This window comes from Vombatus ursinus, unplaced genomic scaffold, assembly GCF_900497805.2.
Source record: "Vombatus ursinus unplaced genomic scaffold, bare-nosed wombat genome assembly UNPS02014778.1, whole genome shotgun sequence".
Taxonomy (NCBI): domain Eukaryota; kingdom Metazoa; phylum Chordata; class Mammalia; order Diprotodontia; family Vombatidae; genus Vombatus; species Vombatus ursinus.
The window spans coordinates 50,965,896-50,985,652 of record NW_020954556.1 but is presented as its reverse complement, the minus strand read 5'-3'; the positions used below and the strand labels follow the sequence as shown (position 1 = coordinate 50,985,652).

At 38.4% G+C, this 19,757-nt stretch overlaps 1 protein-coding gene and 1 pseudogene across 2 annotated transcripts in view; one reads left to right on the top strand and one right to left on the bottom strand.

Annotated features, from left to right (window-relative positions):
* Positions 1-3,623: 3,623 nt before the first annotated feature.
* Positions 3,624-19,757, top strand: part of DYNC2LI1 (dynein cytoplasmic 2 light intermediate chain 1) — a 44,985-nt gene continuing 28,851 nt past the window's right edge. For both annotated transcript variants that reach the window (XM_027865635.1, XM_027865636.1), the window contains exons 1-3: positions 3,624-3,687; positions 5,331-5,448; positions 18,217-18,251. In XM_027865635.1, the coding sequence (XP_027721436.1) occupies positions 3,680-3,687; positions 5,331-5,448; positions 18,217-18,251 (161 nt within the window). In that variant the 5' untranslated portion in view covers positions 3,624-3,679. The remainder of the gene's footprint in view (positions 3,688-5,330; positions 5,449-18,216; positions 18,252-19,757) is intronic.
* Positions 12,517-13,245, bottom strand: LOC114045552 (annotated as a pseudogene).

Genomic DNA, 19,757 nt, shown 5'->3' with positions numbered 1-19,757 from the left:
AGGGGTCATCAAGGAAGTAAATCATCAAAACAGTTTCGCTTAACTGTTCTTATTTGTCACAAGGGAATATATTAGATAGACCTTTCCCACATTTTAGAGGAGAGTGCCAGTGTGATACTTTATACAGGTATCCTCTAAGTACTCGAATGGATGCGTTTGTATATCAGCCTTATCTCCTAACTACGCTCTAGTCAAACTGGATTGCCAGTTATCTGAATCATCAGGCCTCATCTAGTATACCTTAAGGGACACTGGCCCTTTCCCAATGCACTACAGCTGGACTCTCCTAGAGATAGTAATTAAATTCCCGGGAACTGATGAGATCGCCGAGGGAAGTAGAAGGAGAAAAGAAGAGGGTCCAGGGCAGAATCCTGTAGGTCCCTTATGGTTAGAGGCTGTGATCTGGATGGGGATCCAGCAAAGGAGACTGAGAAGGAGTAGTCAGAATGGTAGGAGAACTGGGATATAGCGGTGACCGAGAGAGTAGAGTGTTTCAAGGAAAAGAAGGTGATCAACAGTGTCAAAGGTTACAGAAAGATAAAGGAGAATGAGGATTGAGAAGAGGTCATTGAATCTGGCAATTAAGACAAACTCAGGAACGATATGAACGCAACTATAAAACATTTTTCACACAAATAAAGTCAGATCTAAACAATTGGAAAAATATTAATTGCTCCCGGGTAGGCTGAGCCAATATAATACAAATGACAATTCTACCTAAATTAATCTCTTTATTCAGTGCCATACCAAATTATCAAAAACTTATTTTATAGAACTAGAAAAAATAACAAAACTCATCTGGAAGAACAAAAGCTCAAGATATCAAGGAAATCAATGAAAAAAAAAAATGTGAAAGGTAGTCTAGCCATACCAGATCTCAAACTACATTACAAAGTGGTAATTATCAAAACAATTGGTACTGGCTAAGAAATAGAGTGGTAAATCAGTGGAATAGATTAGGTACAAATTGCATTATAGTAAAAGACCATAGTAATCTAGTATATAATAAACCCAAAGATCCAAGCTTTTGGAACAAAAACTCATTATTTGCCAAAAACTGCTGGGAAAACTGGAAAACAGCATGGCAGAAACTAGGTATAGACCAATATCTCACACTATATACCAAGATAAGGTCAAAATGGGTACGTGATTTACACACAAAGGGTGATACTAAAAGCAAATTAAGTTTATCTGTCAGATTTATGGATAAGGGATTTATGGATAAGATGCAGAGAGCATTACAAAATATAAAAGAGATAATTTTGATTATATAAAATTTAAAAGTTTTTGCACAAACAAAACTAATGCAACCAAAATTATAAGGAAAGCAGAAAACTGGGGGGAAGTTTGCAACAAGAATCTCTGATAAAGGCTTCACTTCTCAAATATGTAGAGAACTGAGTTAAATTTATAAAAATACAAGTCATTCTCCAATTGATAAATGGTCAAAGGATATGAACAGGCAGGTTTCAGATAAAAACATCAAAGCTATCTATAATCATATGACAAAATGCTCTAAACCACTATTGATAAGAGAAATGCAAATTAAAACAACTTTGAAGTACCACCTCACACCTATCTAATTGGGTAATATGACAGAAAAGAAAAATGATAAATGCTGGAGAAGATGTGGGAAAACTGGGACATTAATGCGCTCTTGGCAGAGTTGTGAACTGATCCAAAGATTCTGGAGAGCAATTTGGAACTGTGCTCAAAGGACTATAAAACTGTGCATGCCCTTTGATCCAGCAATACCACTATCTATATCCCAAAGGTCTACAGGTCTATAATCCAAAGACATCCTAAAAAATGGAAAAAAGGACCTATTTGTACAAAAATACTTACAGCAGCTCTTTTTGCGGTGGCTAAGAATTGGAAATCAAAGGGATGCCCATCAGTCGGGGAATGGCTCAACAAACTGTGATATATGGTTGTAGTGGAATATTATTGTGCTATAAGAAATGACAAGCAGGATGATTTCAGAAAAACCTGGAAAGACTTACGTGAACTGATGCATAGTGAAGTGAACAGAACGAGGAGAATGTTGTACACATTAACAGCAGTATTGTTGATTGAAAAACTGTGAATGACTTAGCTATTCTCAGCAATACAATGACCTGAGACAATTCCAAAGAACTAACGATGAAACACACTATCTGCCTCCAGAGAAAGAACCGATATTGAATACAGACTGAAGCATGATATGTTTCACTTTATTTTTTTCTTGCACAAAATGACTAATACGGAAATGTTTTATGTAATTGCATATATATATATATATATATATATGGCAATGTTTCATGTAATTGCACATTATCTGATTGGTTACTCTCTCAGGAAGGGAGGAAAGGAAGGAAGGTGGGAGGGAGGAAGGGATAGAATTTGGGACTCAAAACTTATTAAAAACAATAAAATGGAGATAATAATAGCATCTATCTCCAGGGTTGTTGTGAGGATCAAATGAGATCATTGTAAAATGCTTAGCACAATTCCTGGCACATAGTTAGTGCTATATAAATGTTACTTCTTGTTTTTGCTGCTACTGTGACTGCTGTTGTTTTACCTGCAAGTCCAATGTCCATAGAGTGCCGTAGCGAGTGAGATGGCAATTTTTATTACCATTTCCATTAATCATATCATATTTGCTTGAGATATTGAGCCCCTTGACAGTGCCAATGACTCTGGTAGTAAGAATTTTCCCTCCTAGGAGTGTTTAGTAGGTGGCTTCTGGGGTTTCTGAGGAAGCAGGGATACATCACTTGAAGAGGTAATTTCCAGGTTACATCTAAACAAGGGTTGCTTCCCTGGATGATGGCTGCAGGGGTAAGCTTGAGGTAGGGCTGGTGTTGGTGTTGACCAGCATAGCTGGGTCCTCATCCATAGGAATTTCTCCCTTGGATGATGGCTGGGTCTAGGGTTGGGGTGGGGGATTCTGGAAGCTGATAGCTTGGCAGGTGCTGCACTTCCCCAGGGCTCTTGGGTACAGGATCCTGGGTTGTCTCCATTGAGGTCTGAGGGAGTTCTGGTGAAATAATGGCAAAGATTTGATCCTCCTTGCACATTCTGCCTCCTATATCTTTGAGAGAAGTGTCATTTGTTGATTGGAACCATCATACCCAATTAGCTCCAGCCTCAATTTATCATACCAGGGGACTGACAATGAATACAATAATTATTATGGGATAGGGTCAGGGGCTTGACCTCCGACAGTACTGGTATAGGGTTAGGGACTTGACCCATGATTTCAGGAGGCGTACCCATGCGGGTCAATCCATTCTCTGCAACTTAGTCTTAGAGCACAGAGAAGTGACTTGCCCAAAATCACACAGCCAGGATGTGTCGGAGGAGGGCCTTGAACCCAAACCTTCCTGGCCATGTGTCCAGCTTTCCATCCATCACCACACTGCCTCTGACTATGACTATTACCATCTTAGAAACGACTATGTTTAGTGACCTCCTTCTCCAGGTCTAGCACTGCCCGCCTCCAACCCTGCCTCATTCCCGCTGCTGTAAGATCTGGACACTAGGGAACGCCTACGAACTACATTTCCCATGATGCCACTCTTCGCCGCGCCGCCGGCCATGGTGCCGTCGCTACCATGGCAACCAGGAAGTCCATCCCTTCCAGGTCCCCAGGCAGTACTCTGGGTTTCGCTCCGGCGCCTCTGAGGAGGCCAAGATGCCCAGGTATCCCGGCCCGAGTCAGCCTGGGGAGGGTGAGGGATGAGATATCCGGATGTATGGAGGGGGAGGAGGAGGGAACGGGGGAGGCCCCCTCAGAAGCCCGCGTGGATCCCCCCTAGATCGAAAGATCATCACGAGAAGGGGCTGAGAAGCCCGGCTAATGCGGGGTGCCTTCTATTTAGTCAGCGCCTGATAAGTACTTGTTGCCTACCTGGTTGCAAGGAGAACGGGTTATTTATTTGGTTCGCTTTCTCTCTAGAGTTTTTTCTTCCTCCTCTCTACCATAATTCTCCAGGAGAAGTGAGAATCCCTCACGTGAAAATGGGAGAAAAAAAAAAAAAGAGTAAACAGCAGTAAATCTCTCACAGATCAGGCTGTCTGTCCAGATTGTGCACAGTGTAGATAATAACCAGTTTTACCAAAACCCTCTATTAAAGTGATGCTTCCCCAGGCTGAAAAGGCCCAGTTACGTTAACTTTTCTTCCTAAATCTAATTTTACAAATCTCTTACAATCAAATCACATCGTTTTAAAGCCAGAAGGGACGGTGAAAATCACCTAGTCCAGCAAGTTCTCAAACTTTTTGATCTCAAGATCTCTACACTCTTAAGAATTTTGAGGGCCCCTCCAAAGAGCTATTTTTAATTAGGGTTATATTTATAGCTATTTAGTATATTAAAAATTAAAACGTCTTAGTATCATTATGAAAATAATTTTGGCCTCCCAGACCCCTTTATAAAAGGGTCTTTAGGAGACCCAGAGGTCATTGGACCATACTTTGAAAATTGCTTGTCTAGAGGAAGTTCCTTCTTATCCAAATGGAGAAATTGAATCTCAGAGAGACCAAGTGATTTATCCAAGGTCACCCAGCTGCTTAATGTCATTCAAGCTACAGCACTTTAGATTGATGAGAGACAGAGAGCATCAATTAAGCACTTACTTTGTGCCAGAGACAATACAAGTGAATAGGATAGCCCTTGCACTGATAGATAGGAAATTAGAAGCAACTTTCCACTATACTTCACCATTCCTTGCCTCATCTGAGCTATGTTTTGTCTTTATGTCCTTGAATCTTATCCTTATGTCCTTAGAAACCTGTCTTTGCTAACGGAATACAGAAATATGTACTGTACCGCCCCAAATGGCATCTCATTTCCTCCCTCTGAGCCTTTGTCTTGGCTGTGCATGCCTGAAATGGCTTCCCTCTGCAATTCTATAACCTTTGAATTTATAGCCTCCTTTGAGGATCAGCTTATATGCCTTTCTCTCTCCCCCTAGTTTTTTGTACTCTTCCTCTTCCAATTAGTATGTATGTACTTACATATTTACATGTTGTATCCCTCAAATAGAATATGACTTCTTCTAGTCCTTTGAAGACAATCTCCTCTTTCATTTTGTCTTTGTATTTCTGGGACCTAGCATAGTACCTTATACAAAGTAAGTCCTTAATAAATACTTGTTAGTTTGGATTATATATACTATAGTCCAGATTCTATAGAATCTTATACTTTCTGAGTTATATTGCTTTGTATAGATTTTATGTCATGTTAATTGTCTTAATTAACTTATTGATCATCGGAGCACTAAATTTTAAGTAAATCCTTGAAAGGATTTCTTTTTCCTAACATTTGTCTTTCTGACGCACAGTGATACACTCTGGGAAATTGCAAAAGCTGAAGTGGAGAAGAAAGAAATTTCTGAAAATGGTGGAGATGGAATAGAAGTCTGTGAAAAATCTGTATTCTTCATTGGCAGTAAAAATGGGGTAATATGTCTGGCTTCTTGCTGTACTTTCAACTGTTGTTTTATATGAAAATCTCTATTAATTAAATTATTTAGGCCTGTTAGAAGTTTTGTCATTAAAACTTCCTATGTAATTTGATGACTCAAATGAGTTTGTTTAAAGATTACTTCTAAGATGGAAATAATTACCTAAATAATACTTCACTCTATCTGTAAAGTTATTGATCTATGTACTCCCTTCACTGCTGCAGATTGCAGCCCATCAAACATTCTGGAGACCTTCCTCCAACTCTTTTCATATTATGCCGGTATAGGTGTAGCCTTTGGGCTTTCCATCTGTTGTTGTTCACTCCAGCTATATGGCAGGCCCATCTCTTTCTCTGATCATATCTTTCAGGGGTGGTATCTTTTATGTCATTTTTTGCATACAAGACTTTGGTAATATGATGCAGCCTACTTGTTCCTACCAAATCTTACTCCATTACATTTTCTTTTTTTTTTTCTTTTCTTTAAGTAGTAATTTTTTTTACATTTAATTTTTATTTTATTTTTTCTCAATTACATCTAAACCAAAAATTTTTAATATTCTTTTTTTTTTAAATTTTGAGTTCCAACTGAAAATGTTTAAATTAATATTACAAATTTTCTTTATATGTAAATGGGGAAAATAAAATATTATTTAAAAAATGTTTTTGATTCCCAAGTTCTCTCCTTCCTTCCCTTCCCTCCCTCTTCCTTCAGAAGGCAAGCAATTTGATATAGATTATACATGTGCAATCATGCAAAACATTTCTATATTAGCCATATTTCAAAAGAAAATGCAGGCCAAACAAACAAGAATAATCAAGAAAGTTTAAGAAAGTGTGTTTCAATCTGTATTCAGACCCCATCAATTCTTTCTCTTGAGGTGGATAGCATTTTTCATCATAAGTCCTTCAGGATTGTCTTGGATCATTGTATTAGTGAGAATGGCTGTCATTCACGGTTGATCATTGTATAATAGTGTTCTCCTGGTTCTGCTCATTTCACTTTGCATCAGTTCATACAAGTCTTCCCAGACCTTTCTGAAAGCATCCTGCTCAGCATTTCTTATAGCACAATAGTATTCAATCACAGTCATATAACCACAGCTTGTTCAGCCATTCCCCAATTGATGCATTGCCCTTTTTTCACCCCTAGCTTTGATTAGGCCCATTGAACTAATCCATCAGTCCATAGATCTTACATAAGTCAGAGAACACTTATTAAGCACTTACTGTGTGCCTGACACTTTACCAGTACTGCAGATCAATAGCAAGCTAAGCCCAGTTGAATAGGAGGAGGGCAGGCTCGATTGAGTCTGGAACATTATGCAGTGCATTCAGGGATCCTAAGCAGCTTCCTGGAACAAAAGTCAGAATTTTTAGTTCTGATATTCTTCCAGTGGAGATGCAGCCTAAGTAATAGATCGAGAGCTGGCCTTGGAGTCCCAGAGAGCTGAGCTCTAGGCCTGCCTCTGGCACATCATGGCTGTGTAAGTGCGGACGTGACTCCTTCCCTTAGTGTGGGAGGACCTCTCTTCCACTCTGACTCTGAGGAGAGTCACAGTTGAGGAGGTATGTACATCCATGTAGGACATTTCCTCCATCTCGTGTAGACTAGCAGCTGCTCTGCCCCTTACCTTCTTAGAGAACTGTCTGAGGGCCTGGGAAATGACTTGCCAGGGTCTGGCCCAGGGCCAGAATGGGTTGGAGCAGGGCTGAGCCCAGGCTTTTCTTAATCTGGAGCTGCCTCTCTAGGGGTCAGTGCACAGAAAAAGGGGATTCCTTAGTCTGTCTGGTGAAACTTCTGATTCTTTTCTTAGAATAATATTTTCAAATGCATTAAACAAAAATGCTTCGGATTTCAAAGGAAATCAATTGCATTGAAATACAGTTATTAAAAACATTTTTAAAGCAAATTCACAAAGGTAAGGCTCCTTCTTTCCCATCTCTCCCCACCCTCACCTCTGCCATTCTAACAGTCCTACTGGGAATCAGAGAATTCCACAGTCCCCCAAAACACAAAATTCCTGGTGACCCAAAGAACACCGGAGAGTCTTTGTACATAAAGCAAGATTTTCCAGTTAGAAAGCATTTAATTTTAGTGTTTTAACCTGGTGCTGCTAGGCTTGAGTGCCTCTTGAATACTGTCTAAAGAATTTGCAAATTCCTGTCTCCAGCCTCAGTTCCTCTTCTAAGCTCTAGACTTGTCTCTGTCTCCAGCATAACTGCCCTGTTGGTGCCACTAATGCCTCAAACTCAACTTCTCATCCTTCCCCCCAAACCGGCTCTTCCTTTTTCCTTCTCTTCTCACTGGTGCTACTTCCTATCTTTATAGGCCTGAAAGCTTAGAACTCACTTTGATCCCTTCTGCCTTGTCTTCCACATCCAGTCAGTCCCAATAGCTGTCATTTCTACCTCCTTCAGCTTGTTTTCACCCACTTTTCCAGCCCTGTCCCTGACTACTTCCCTTCTCACACTACCCTGTAGCCAAACTGTTCTACTTGCCTTCCCCTAAACATAGCCTTCTTAGTCTAAAGCGCCCTGTCCTCTCCTATCCTCGTATTGAAATCCCAGCCATGTTGGCTCAAGCATAGTTGAAATATGCTGCCCTCACCTTCCAAAAAAAAGGAAATATGCTGCTTTCCCTGGGAATCCTTTCCCAAGTCTCCCATCTCCAAGGAATGTCTCCCTTCCATGTCATTTTGTGCTTCTGAATCATTTTTTGGTAGCTTACTGCGTTCTGTCTTACGTCCTAGTGATTTGTAGGTATGTGGTCCCCTACGAGATCATAAATTCTTTGAGGATGAAGACTAACGTTGTGTTCCTCTTTATGTCCCCTAAAAGTACTGAAAACAATGTCCTGCACGTGGTAAGAGCTCAATAATATTTAATGACAGAAACTGAACATACTTTAGGCATCTGCTGGGATGTAGAAATAATTTATTTATATAGGACGCTTTTTCTAATCTCATTTTATGAATTGGGATTTTATTTGAACTAAAAGACTGCAAATTCTTCATTCAAATTCAATGTGTTTGTCTAGCACAATGACAAATACCTATTGGAAATTGAGAGCAAAATATGCAGAATAACATTGTATTGTAACATTGTACACAACACAATCTTTCATGAACTGTGAATGATTTGGACTACCATTTCAAAGTTTTGGAAATGTGGATTTTATCCTTTGCTCAAGGGTAAAGTGTTAAACATGTTAAAATTAACATCAGCTTTTAGAAACAATGTTGGTAGAAGTTTTGGATATATTCAAGTGACAAGATTCAAGGCAATGATTAAATTATTTTATTTTAATTTTGTTCCTAGGAATTTCTGATGAATTAGTTATGAACGATCCCTCTCTTCTTCCTAGAAATAGGGATCAGAATTGGCTATTAGGCCACTCGGAATTCAATAACTAACTGTTCTCTTCCTCTCTAACTACAAGTTTGAGCAAAGAATATATCTTATTTTTAAACTATACCTTATTTTTAAACTACAATTTAATTAAAATCATAAACAATAGGAAGGGCAGATATATATTTTGACAGTAACCATGAAATTGACTCATCTGAATATTTCTGATTTAAAAGCCTTGCTCAGAACTCATATGATGATTGAAAGTTTCTTGATTATTTCTTCATTTTGGCATTCAGTTTGTTAATTCATTTAACAGTGCTTTATTGAGGGGCAGTTAGGTGGTGCAGTGGATAGAGCACTGGCCTAGAAGTCAGGAGGACCTGAGTTCAAATGCATCCTCAGACCAAATGCTTGACACTTACTAGCTGTGTGACCCTAGGCAAGTCACTTAAACCCAATTGCCTAAAAAATAAAAATTAACAAAAAAACCTCCCAATGCTTTATTGAATACATATCATATGCAAAAAGCCACTAGATATTTGTAGATACAAAGGTGATCAAGATAACAGATAACAGTTCTTTCTTTTGTGGGCCTTACAATCCACATTTGGATGTCAGATCCTTTCTACAATATCCCTGTCAAGTGGACATTGAACCTTCAATGATGGGGAACCCATGCCCAAGACAGCTTATGCCCCTTTTGGACAACACAAGTTGTTCAAAAGTTTTCCTTACCTCAAAATAAAATCTACCTCTCTGTGATTTCTGTCTACTCACTGTTCTTAGGTTTGCCTTCTGGGGTCCAGCAGAACAAATCCCTCCTCCTATTTGAAGACACGTATCATGTCCTCCTTCCGTCTTCTCTTCTCCAGAATGAACAGGTCTAGTTCTCTCAACCAGTGTTCTCCAATTCTCTTTTCCTTCAGGTGACTCTCTTCTCAATGTGCTGTAGCTTATCTGTCTTTTAGAAAATGGGGTGGCTAGAACTGAATACACTATAAATGTGGCCTGACAAGGTCTGAATATGGGGAGACTAAGTTTCTCTAACTGCAGCTGATGACAGCATTACCTTTTTTAGCTGCTATGGTGACTGGTAACTCATTGAACTTACAGTCCACTAAAACTCCTGAAATCTTTTTCACAGAAACTATTATCTGGCCATGTTTTCCCTGTCCTGTACTTGTGAAATAGATTTTTTGAACACAAATGTAAGACTTTACATTCATCTCTATAAATTCCTATGATTTGGCCTATCCTTGTACCCTGTTGAGGTCTTAATTGAATTTAGGCTCTGTCAGCCTGTATGTAGACGTATGTGTGAGTGTGTGGGTGGGAGGGAGAGAGAGAGAGAAAGGGAGAGAGAGACAGAGAGAAAGAGAGACTGAGAGAGAAAGAGAGAGAGAGAGAGAGAGAGTTTATTAAGAGCTTTTATATTTAGCTTTTACTGTGTGCCAGGCACTGTGCTAAGAGCTCAGGATATAAATAAAAGCGTGCCTACCCTCAGAAAGCTTACATTCTTTTTTTTTAATCAATCATCTTTATTTTTTGTTTTTTGTTTTTTGTTACGCAGTTGGGGTCAAGTGACTTGCCCAGGGTCACATAGCTAGTAAGTGTCAAGTGTTTGGTCTGAGGCCGGATTTGAACTCAGGTCCTCCTGACTTCAGGGCCGGTGCTCTGTCCACTGCGCCATCTAGCTGCCCCCATCAACCATCTTTATTGATAAAATTATACAGTACACATTCCAAATATACATTTCAGGCTTCTGGATTACAAAAATAACTCGTATGTGATGAAAACTTATTACACCAAATGAAACTCTGCAAAACCCTAAAATTAAATCTCAAAAAACACAATATAGTTATGATGGTCAAGAGGAGATAAATTAAATCACAACTTTATTTACAAAAATACTTATCAAGCATTTTTTTAATAATAGCTGCCTTAAGATCACCACATCCTAAATCTTAACAATGCAGTTTGTTTTATTTTCTTAAGTTAAATGGGATAAAATCAAAATTATTTGGAGAAATCTTCCACCAAGTCAAGTACTACTTCTTAATCCAAACAATTTCAAGGAAAAAAATATCAATTTTTTAAATTGAAAATCTTCACTAAGGCCTCTGGAATAAAATTTTATTTTATTTTAAACAAAAAAGAAACACCCAATGTTTGAGAAGGTAAGTTTGAGTAAATAGTTGTTGCTTTTGCTCTTAGCAGTATGTAAGTCTTCACATTCTAATAGATTCTGCTAGAAGAGTAGTATTTCTTCAACAGATGATCTAAATGGAATTTTCAGTCTGTGCTATTTTGAGAAAACTTGGTTTCTCCTTTATCTTCTATTTAAATAATGGCCCAAACTTTCATTACTTCTTCACTTGGTTGTCTGTTTTGAAAATTCACATGGTGGTAGTAAATAACTTGCAGTTTTTATAAAATCCAAGAAAATGGACTATTTCTAAATATCTGCTTTAGTATGACGAACATAAAAAATCTGAAAGTTACTAGGAACAGATGAGCTCAAGGACAAATTCAGAGAGATCTGCAATTATAGTTTCTTTGCTCCTTTTGGCATCTAATAAAAAAAGCAAGCCTTTATAAGGAATAAAAGTTTCTTTTTATAAACCAGGTGAAAGGTGATGTTTACTATTAACAAGGCTAAAATAAATACGTTGGGTTTTTTTATGCCCACTTCAAATCTCTCTATTCCTGGCTTGCTATATCAGGCCTTCCAACTGGTATAGCTGGGTAGTGGATAGGTTAATATTCCTAAAATCAACCAGAAAACAAACCTGACTAAATTAATATTTATTCAGGAATCCAAACCTAACCTTTCCCCCCTCTAAAGCAGTAGTTCAACCTACTGAATAATCTTGTCTTCTATATGGTTTTCTTTCTCAGGAAGTAGTATAGCTTTCTTTTTCGTTACTGAAAAGATAGTTTCTACATTTCTTCACTTTCAGTAAGTTATGGACAGTTATTATCCAAAATGTCATGATAAACTATGGTATGCTATGGATAAAACAAAAGCACCTTTTAGGATCTAGATTTGAAGAACAAACATATATCCAATTTATGGTCTATGCCACAAAACCAAAACATTATGAATCTTTTAAAAGTTTTTTTGGATACTCTTGACATCTTTGAAAGGCATTTGTTAAGAAATGTAAAGGTAGGCTCAGAACATGTAAAATAAAATACCATTTGCTAGTCTTCATATCAAAAAGAGATCAAATTTAGGAATGGATACATTTCCTTTTTTTTTTTTATAAGTCCAAGCTAAGAAAATGTGGATTTTAAAAAATACGATAACTGCATAAATTCTATGTAGAGCTTTATTTATATACATTTAAAATTTGGATAAAAAAAGTTAAGAAAAATAACAGTGTGGCAGGGGCTTAGTACAATCAGTAGTTTCTATAAATGAGAACTTTTATTTCTTTACCTAATAACAATGGCTTGAAGTTTCCACTTTCCCATTAAAAATTTTAATAGGAATAATAAAGTCAATGACAACTATATATTGATCTTCTGCTAATATCTTTTTTAAATGTCTTTTGCCAGTGCACTATACATAATATAAAAAGAATGAAATGAAGGGCTGATTTAAGATTGTGATTTTTCTGGTGCTCAATTCATTAACAACTTTTTATGTAAACCCTGGTTCCTTATTAGGAGCTGTGCAATAGAAGCTCGAAGATTTTCCATGTTCTTTAGCTCTTCCTCAGACTCAAATTTACCAATGCTGACAAAGATGTACTCTTTGATGCATCGTCTTTCTTGAGGCTCAGGAATGATTCTCGAGTTATTTGAAGGATTTCTCTCAAGCCTTTATTTTCTTGTTCAAGTTGAAAAATTCATTCCTGCTTCTTACAAGCCTGCTGCTCATCAGTTTCAATAGCTTTCCTCATGACTGCTGCCATTTTGGTCATCTGGTCCAAATGGACTTGTAATTCATTCAGATTTGCTTCTCTCCAGTCCACGTTGAGTTGTTTCAAGGATTGGTCCAGGTGCACCTAAGAAGATTCCTTCAGGGCTGTGATGGTGTACCATGTTAATATTGGAATGTTGCACCTTTAGCTTCATTATAATGCCTGGGTCATCCTTTTTGCTGGCCATTGGCAGCAACCTAAACATCTGCTCTCGGTACTTGCTCGTTAGGAGTTCTAAAGCAGACTGGCATCCTTCAAGAGATGTGCGTAATTCTCCATTTTCTTGCTGCAATTGTCAGATTTAATTCCCATAACCAATGTTGATTATGGTCGGTACCCTGCAACCTCATGGAGTTCTATAATTTCTTCTTGATACTGTTTCATTGCTTCTGCTCGCTTGTTGAGATCTGTAGTTTGTGTGATCAGAGATTCTGATGCATTGTCGTGGTCTCTTAGTCATTTAACAAGTGCTTTAGCATCTGCTAGAGCCTTTTCCACCATGCTGCTCATTTTCTTGTCTCCCTGTCCAGCCGTAGCCCGCCCGCACCTCCGCTCCCAGGTCGGGCTGTGGGCGGGTTCTGCCCAGGTCAGGCTGGGCTCCACTCCTCCTTACTGCTGCAGCTCCTGGCTAGCCAAAGCTTGCATTGTGGTTGCTTGGTTGTTGGCCTTCATTCTCGAACAGGACCCAAATGACATCACTATGCTAGAGCCTAGTGTGGTAGAACATTCCGAGCTCATGTTGGTCTAATTCTAATGTGAGAAGACAACACAAAAACCCTCTGTGGAAAGGGAGGGTGGGGACTGCATTGTGACGTTGTGGCTGGCGATGTCTGGGGTGTGTTGTGGAGATCTAGAACCCGGAAAATTAAGACCAGAGCTGACTTGCAGGGCTGGAGCACAATTTATCACTCCAGTTACCATAATTCTTACAGAATGGTCATACGCTTTTGTATTCATCCTCTGTTATTTGACCTTGTGTTTATCATTTCTACATATCTTTTTTTTTTTTAATTCTGAACTCAGACACCAAATAATATTAGCATTTCCGGATACATAGTAAAAGAGGAGTGAGTTTCACTCCTTCAAGTCAACGCTTGAGTTTCCATTAGATCCACATTGGTTTTTTAAGGCAGCTCCTCTTTTCTTTCACAACCATCTCTGCTTGTATTCAGAATTTAATTCTTGGATTTCCCATCCCTGCTGGTCTGACTTCCCCTAAAAACAATTTGCTAACTAAATTTGACCTATCCTTTTTTCTGAATCCTTTTGAAATCTACTGTCCTCAAATATAAGGTAGGAGTCAGACTGTGTCTGGTTTTTTTTTTCTCTGTTTATGATCGAGTGGGTCACTTGCTCTTAAAGGCTTTGTCATCACTACTTAAGCAACCAGTTTCTCCTTGTTGGGCACAATCAAGTTGAGAATAGCCAGTTTCTCTCTATTATTTGAAATATGAAATGATCATTAGGGCAATTCATAAATTTATCTGTGGCAGACAGGGCTCTAAATATCCAGAGAGTTGAAATCCCTTATTTTCATGCTTCAGTGCTCAAAATGGAAGCAAATGATTTTGTAATGGGAAGATGGCCCTGGAGAATAGGACTGAATCCTGAGAACAAACATATCTAGACAAATAGCAGATTGAGTGTGGGTGAGAAAGAGGGAGAGGCTGGTGGCAAGGGAAGACTTGAACAGGTAAATCCTGAGCCCTGGATACATCTCACTGAAGTAGTGGGATGATATAGCAGGGAGGATGATGAACATGAGGTCAGAAAAGGCTTGGCAACATATCCTGCCACTGGCCCATAAGTCATTCATTTCTCAGAGCCTCAGTTTATTCATCTCTAAAATGGGAATGATACCTCTCAGGATTGTTGTGAGGCTCAAATGTTATGATGCATGTAAAATACTTTGTAAACATTAAAGTGTTATATAATGTAATATTATTATCAAAATTGTATTATCGATGATAGTATAGATTGAGGACTTATTGAATGACCACATGCAGAGAATAATCATCAATGGGTTGTCAGCTTAAAAAGGTCTCCAGAGGCAGCTAGATGGTGCAGTGGGTAGAGCACTGGCCCTGGAGTCAGGAGGACCTGATTTCAAATCCGACCTCTGACACATGATCCTTCGCTAGCTGTGTGACTCTCGGCAAGTCACTTAGCCCCGATTACCTCGATAAAGGAGAAAGGTCTCCAGTGGTGCCCCAGGGAGCTATGGTTGGCCTTTTACTGTTTAACATTTTTATTATTGAGTTGGATAAAAGCACAGATGGCATGTTTATCAGATTTTCAGGATGACTGAACCAGGAATCAGAGAGATCTCAACAGGCCAGAATATTGGACCAAATGAAATATGGGGAGAAATGTAGAGTCTTCCACTTGGATTTTTAAAAATCACTCTTACAAATATGAAATGGTGGAGACATAGCTAGACAGCAGTTCTTATGAAAAAAATCTGGGGATTTTATTGGACTGAGAAATATGCATGTGAGTCAGCAGCTTGGTATGGCAGCCAAGAAAGTTAATTGGAGAGGCCTGACTGCCAGGAAGAAGGAGGCGATAGTTTTGTGCTGCTGTCTCCTCCAAGCATCCCATTTCTAGAGAGTTGTGTTTAGGGATGAGGTCTGCATTTTAGAAAGGAGCTTGAAAAGTGGAGAATCTCGAGAGGATGGTGAAGGACCTTAATGCCATATCGGATGAAAATCAGTTGAAGGAACTGGAAATTTTTACCCTAAATGAACTCTCTTCCAAAATATAGGGCGCATGTCAGGCTAAATTTGGCTTTCTTCTCTGTGTCACAGACTCTTAAGATGGAATGGTAACTCACATGAAGATTCCTAGGATTTCTGCTCCAGCTGCCATTTTATCCTTGTTGGTAATGAATAGAATTTTCCCATTTCCTATACCTTTTGTGAAATGAAATTATCGTCCAGACAGATCAAGAAAGTAGTAGTTCTTTATTGGCCTCATGAAAGTTCTAACAGTAGTCCAGATAATTAAAGCCTCCCATCGTCAGAATATCCAGTTACTGTGTGTTGGCCTGGTGATTCTGTTTCCCAAACTCCGCGTGTCATCTTTATTTTTGTTTCGATGGTCTGTATCAGAGGTGGGGAACCTGTGGCCTTGAGGCCATATGTGCCCCTCTAGGTCCTCAAGTGTGGCCCTTTGACTGAATCCAAACTTCACAGAAGTGGCCTCGAGGCCCCAGATTCCCCACCCTTGGTCTTTATTACATTTCCTGCAACTCTGTTTCTGGCTCCAACCTTTTTCCAGCATGCTTCCCTACTCTTGATTCCTGGATTTCCTCACATGGGTATATCTTCTGAATATACAAGGTTATTCCATACCTCCTTTTTACTTATAATACTTCTTTTGAAGATGATCAACCCTTCTGGAGCCATATTCTACTCATGGATCTCATCCCACCAAGTCAGTAATAACAGTGTTAACCAGCACAAAGCCAGGCATGACTTCCTGAGGCTCCACACTGGAGATTTTCTTTGGGTTTTATGACTGTCTCCTTTCTGGTGTTTGGTTTTCTGTCAGTACCTCACAATTGCAACCGCCATTCTTCCTACTTTCAAGCTGTTCTCTAGGTCTTTAACTTGGTGGATGCGTATAGGCAGTTTTCCCTCTGTCCTTTCCCTTTCAGTTGAAAGGCCATTTGATTAGATTTACAAGACACCAAATAAATAAATTCTTCAAAGTCAGTGTTCTTGACTCATGCCATTGGTAGTAATGGGAAAGCCACTGTAACTTTTAGCTAAGAGAATTTCATAGCACAATTCTAGAAAGTTTCATCTGTTATCACTGTGTGGGATCAATGAGAAACGGCAGAAATGAAAAGCAGGGAAGATTAGTGAAGCTGTTGCAATAAGCCGAACAAGATAGCCAGGACCTTAACTAGGCCCTGATTAGGTAGTGTTGGGGGATGTATATCAATGTTAGGTAGTGTCAGGGATGAAAGTTGTAACCCTTTTTGGAGGCAGAATTAGTGGGATCTGGTAAGTTGATGTGGTGGAAGAGGAAGGTGATAAGGACAACATAAGAGATGAATGATTAATAAATGTCTGGGTCACTGGGAAGAAAATGATACCCTGAAAGGAATTATGAAAATCATTTAATCTCTCTGGATTGCAGTTTCTTCATCTGTCATAGGTGGTGGTTGAGTATTTCAGATCTAAGATTCTCTTGTTTTAAGCCTTTCTGCACTTTGTGCATTTAGACCTTGAAAGCTAGTATCCATTTTTAAGTGTGTGTATAATGTGGCAAAATATTTAGCTTCTCAACTTAAGTCTCACGGTGGGATGGAGATGACCCTAGGCTCTCTAAGGTCATGGCCTAGGAGCACCTAGGAATTCTAGCATAGACCTGAAACAGAGATGGAATTCTCTTGTTTGACAGTCAGCCTTCCAGCCATGTTTGGGGAAGCCCATCACCTAAGGATGGCCACCAGCGGGTGTTTTTTTTTTTTTTCAATGAAAACAACTAATGAAGATTATTTACTAAGGTTTATGATCTTCTAAGGTTATAAGTTACAAAAAGGTGCCAGCCTTCTTTGGTAGAGAGTTTCCTTATCTGGGAGAACTGTTGTCTATGCCAGTGAAATCACAGATTCAATTCCTCTCTGTAGTCCTGTGCGAATAGGAATATCACCTAGATCCTTAAATAATAAAACGTGATTTGACATTTCTCATAGTGTCTTCATATGTTTGGAATAAAATTCTAGCTACATTTTTTTAAAAAGTTAAGTTAATTCATTTTGAAAATCAAGATTCATTTTTAATTAAAAAGTCAGATGAATTCATGTTTTAGAACTGAAAGAGGCCTAGATGAGTATTCTATCCAGTTATAGGTAAGAAAGCTGAGCTCCAGAGATGAAGTGACTTGCCTGTCTGTGGTTACAGCTTTGTCTATTCGCAGACCCCTGAAAACAGCTCATCTCTCGTTCGCAGCCCAGGCCCACTCACTGTTGTCATGGGAGAGAAAGAAATGAAAATGTGTATTGTGTTAGAACTAGAAGAGCAGGAAAAGATTTGGCCATACTCCAGTGTCTGAAACCTGCTCATTTTGTACATACTTGCAATTTTGGCCTTGTTATTATTTTATACTTTCTCTTTACTTCCATTTCAATAACTGGGATAAGAATTTTTTAGAAACCAGTGATCATTAGCTTTGCCAGTAATTAACATCACTGAATAGATAGGAAGTATAAGACAGCTGTCAAGTTGACCACTAATATAATGTAAGATTTGCTGTTATTTGTCATCGTCAGGACTTTATAATTATAGTAATGGCAGTGTTGATGGAAAGTTGACAGTTAACTTTTCCTACTTAGCAGACTTCAGAACAATTATAGAAGCTTCCAGGGACTTTATCATTTTTATTGTTAAAACTATCTAGGGCCCAAAATGTGAACAATTATATGAATTTTGCTTTGGGATGATATTAAACATATTCTTTTTTTATTTCTAGGGTAAGACTACTATTATTCTAAGATGTCTTGACAGGTATGTCTCAACCTTTTGCAAAGTATTATTATATAGGTCAGTTTGAGGCCTAAAAGACATGACATAAGGCTCCTACTGATACACGTATACAAATACCCTTTCCATCGTTTATTTTTTACAACAACCCTTGAAAGCCCTTGGAAAGATATATTAACCAGCAGCCCAGGGGTGCAACTGGCAGTAGCCTGTTTTCTTGCCCTGTTTTTGTCTGCAAGGAAGTTTTCCATCCCCATTGCTAAGGCTCCTCTATTTAGAAGGATAATCACATCTGCTCTGATTACATGAATTGGCATGAATGCCATGTTTTGTTGAAATTATTTTTATTCCGTGTTTTTCATGATTATAAAAATGTTTGTCATGCATAATTTATTATTTAGTATATTTTGAAACAAATCATTGTTCCTCAGATTATATGGTGTGGGCTGTGATTTCATCAGTCTAAGAAACTCCCATTGTGCTAAGTTCCTTTTACCAGATCTAGGCTGGCTGCTTACCCATGCTCACAAGCTAGTATGGCAGCTGCAGAGGCAGCACTTGAACTCAGGTTTTCCTAACTGCAAGATGGGCCCAATCTCAATGCTATTCCTAGTGTCTGCTGGCCATCTGTAGAAGAGTAGATGATTTGAAATTAAGGTTGCCTTTTTCAATCTGCTATAATAGTGAAGAATATTTTACCAGGATTAGTGTATATTTATCGGTGTTTTTAATTTCAGTATCTCTGTTTTCAAGAAAATGTTACAATGGGCAGCGTTTGGTCTTGGGCATCCAGGGTTGAACAATACTATTCCTTATAAAAATACTCTTGAAATTTGCATGGAGTAAAATCTTGTCTGTGTATAAGTCCTTTCAGCCAAAGATTATTTTCTTGGAAAGAATCATGTGAAGTAACATTTGCCTCATCTTTCAAATACTATTAAGTTAGTTGTGTGACTCTGGGCAAGTCACTTAACCTCTCACCAAAAAAACCCCAAAACAAAAACAAATACTATTAAGTCTGACTGTCTTCTATGCAAATATAACATGGATTTTTTTAAATTTTAAATAGTCTGCATAATTACTTTTCTATCATCTAAAGTGACATTGTTTTTAAGAACTATGAGCTTCTACAAAATAATTGAAGACCTGAAAATCCTTCATATAGAAATTCTCTAAGATGGAACTTTAAAATCTCATTTTTAAATTATGTATTTTAATTCTATTTTAATTAATTTTTAGACAGGCTATATGGGATAGTGGAATAAAGAGCCAGCCTTAGAGATAGGAATATCTGGGTTCATGTACTGTAGCTGAAACAATACCAGCTGTATGGCTTTGAGCAAGTCCCTTAATCTTATATGGAATTGCCTGGGGCACTGAGATGATTAGTTAATATATAATTTGCTGGGCTGCATTATTGGAAGAAGTTTCTATAATAGGAATTCCCCAGACCAATAAAATCACAGGTCTAGACACACACACACACACACACACACACACACACACACACACACACACACACACACACAC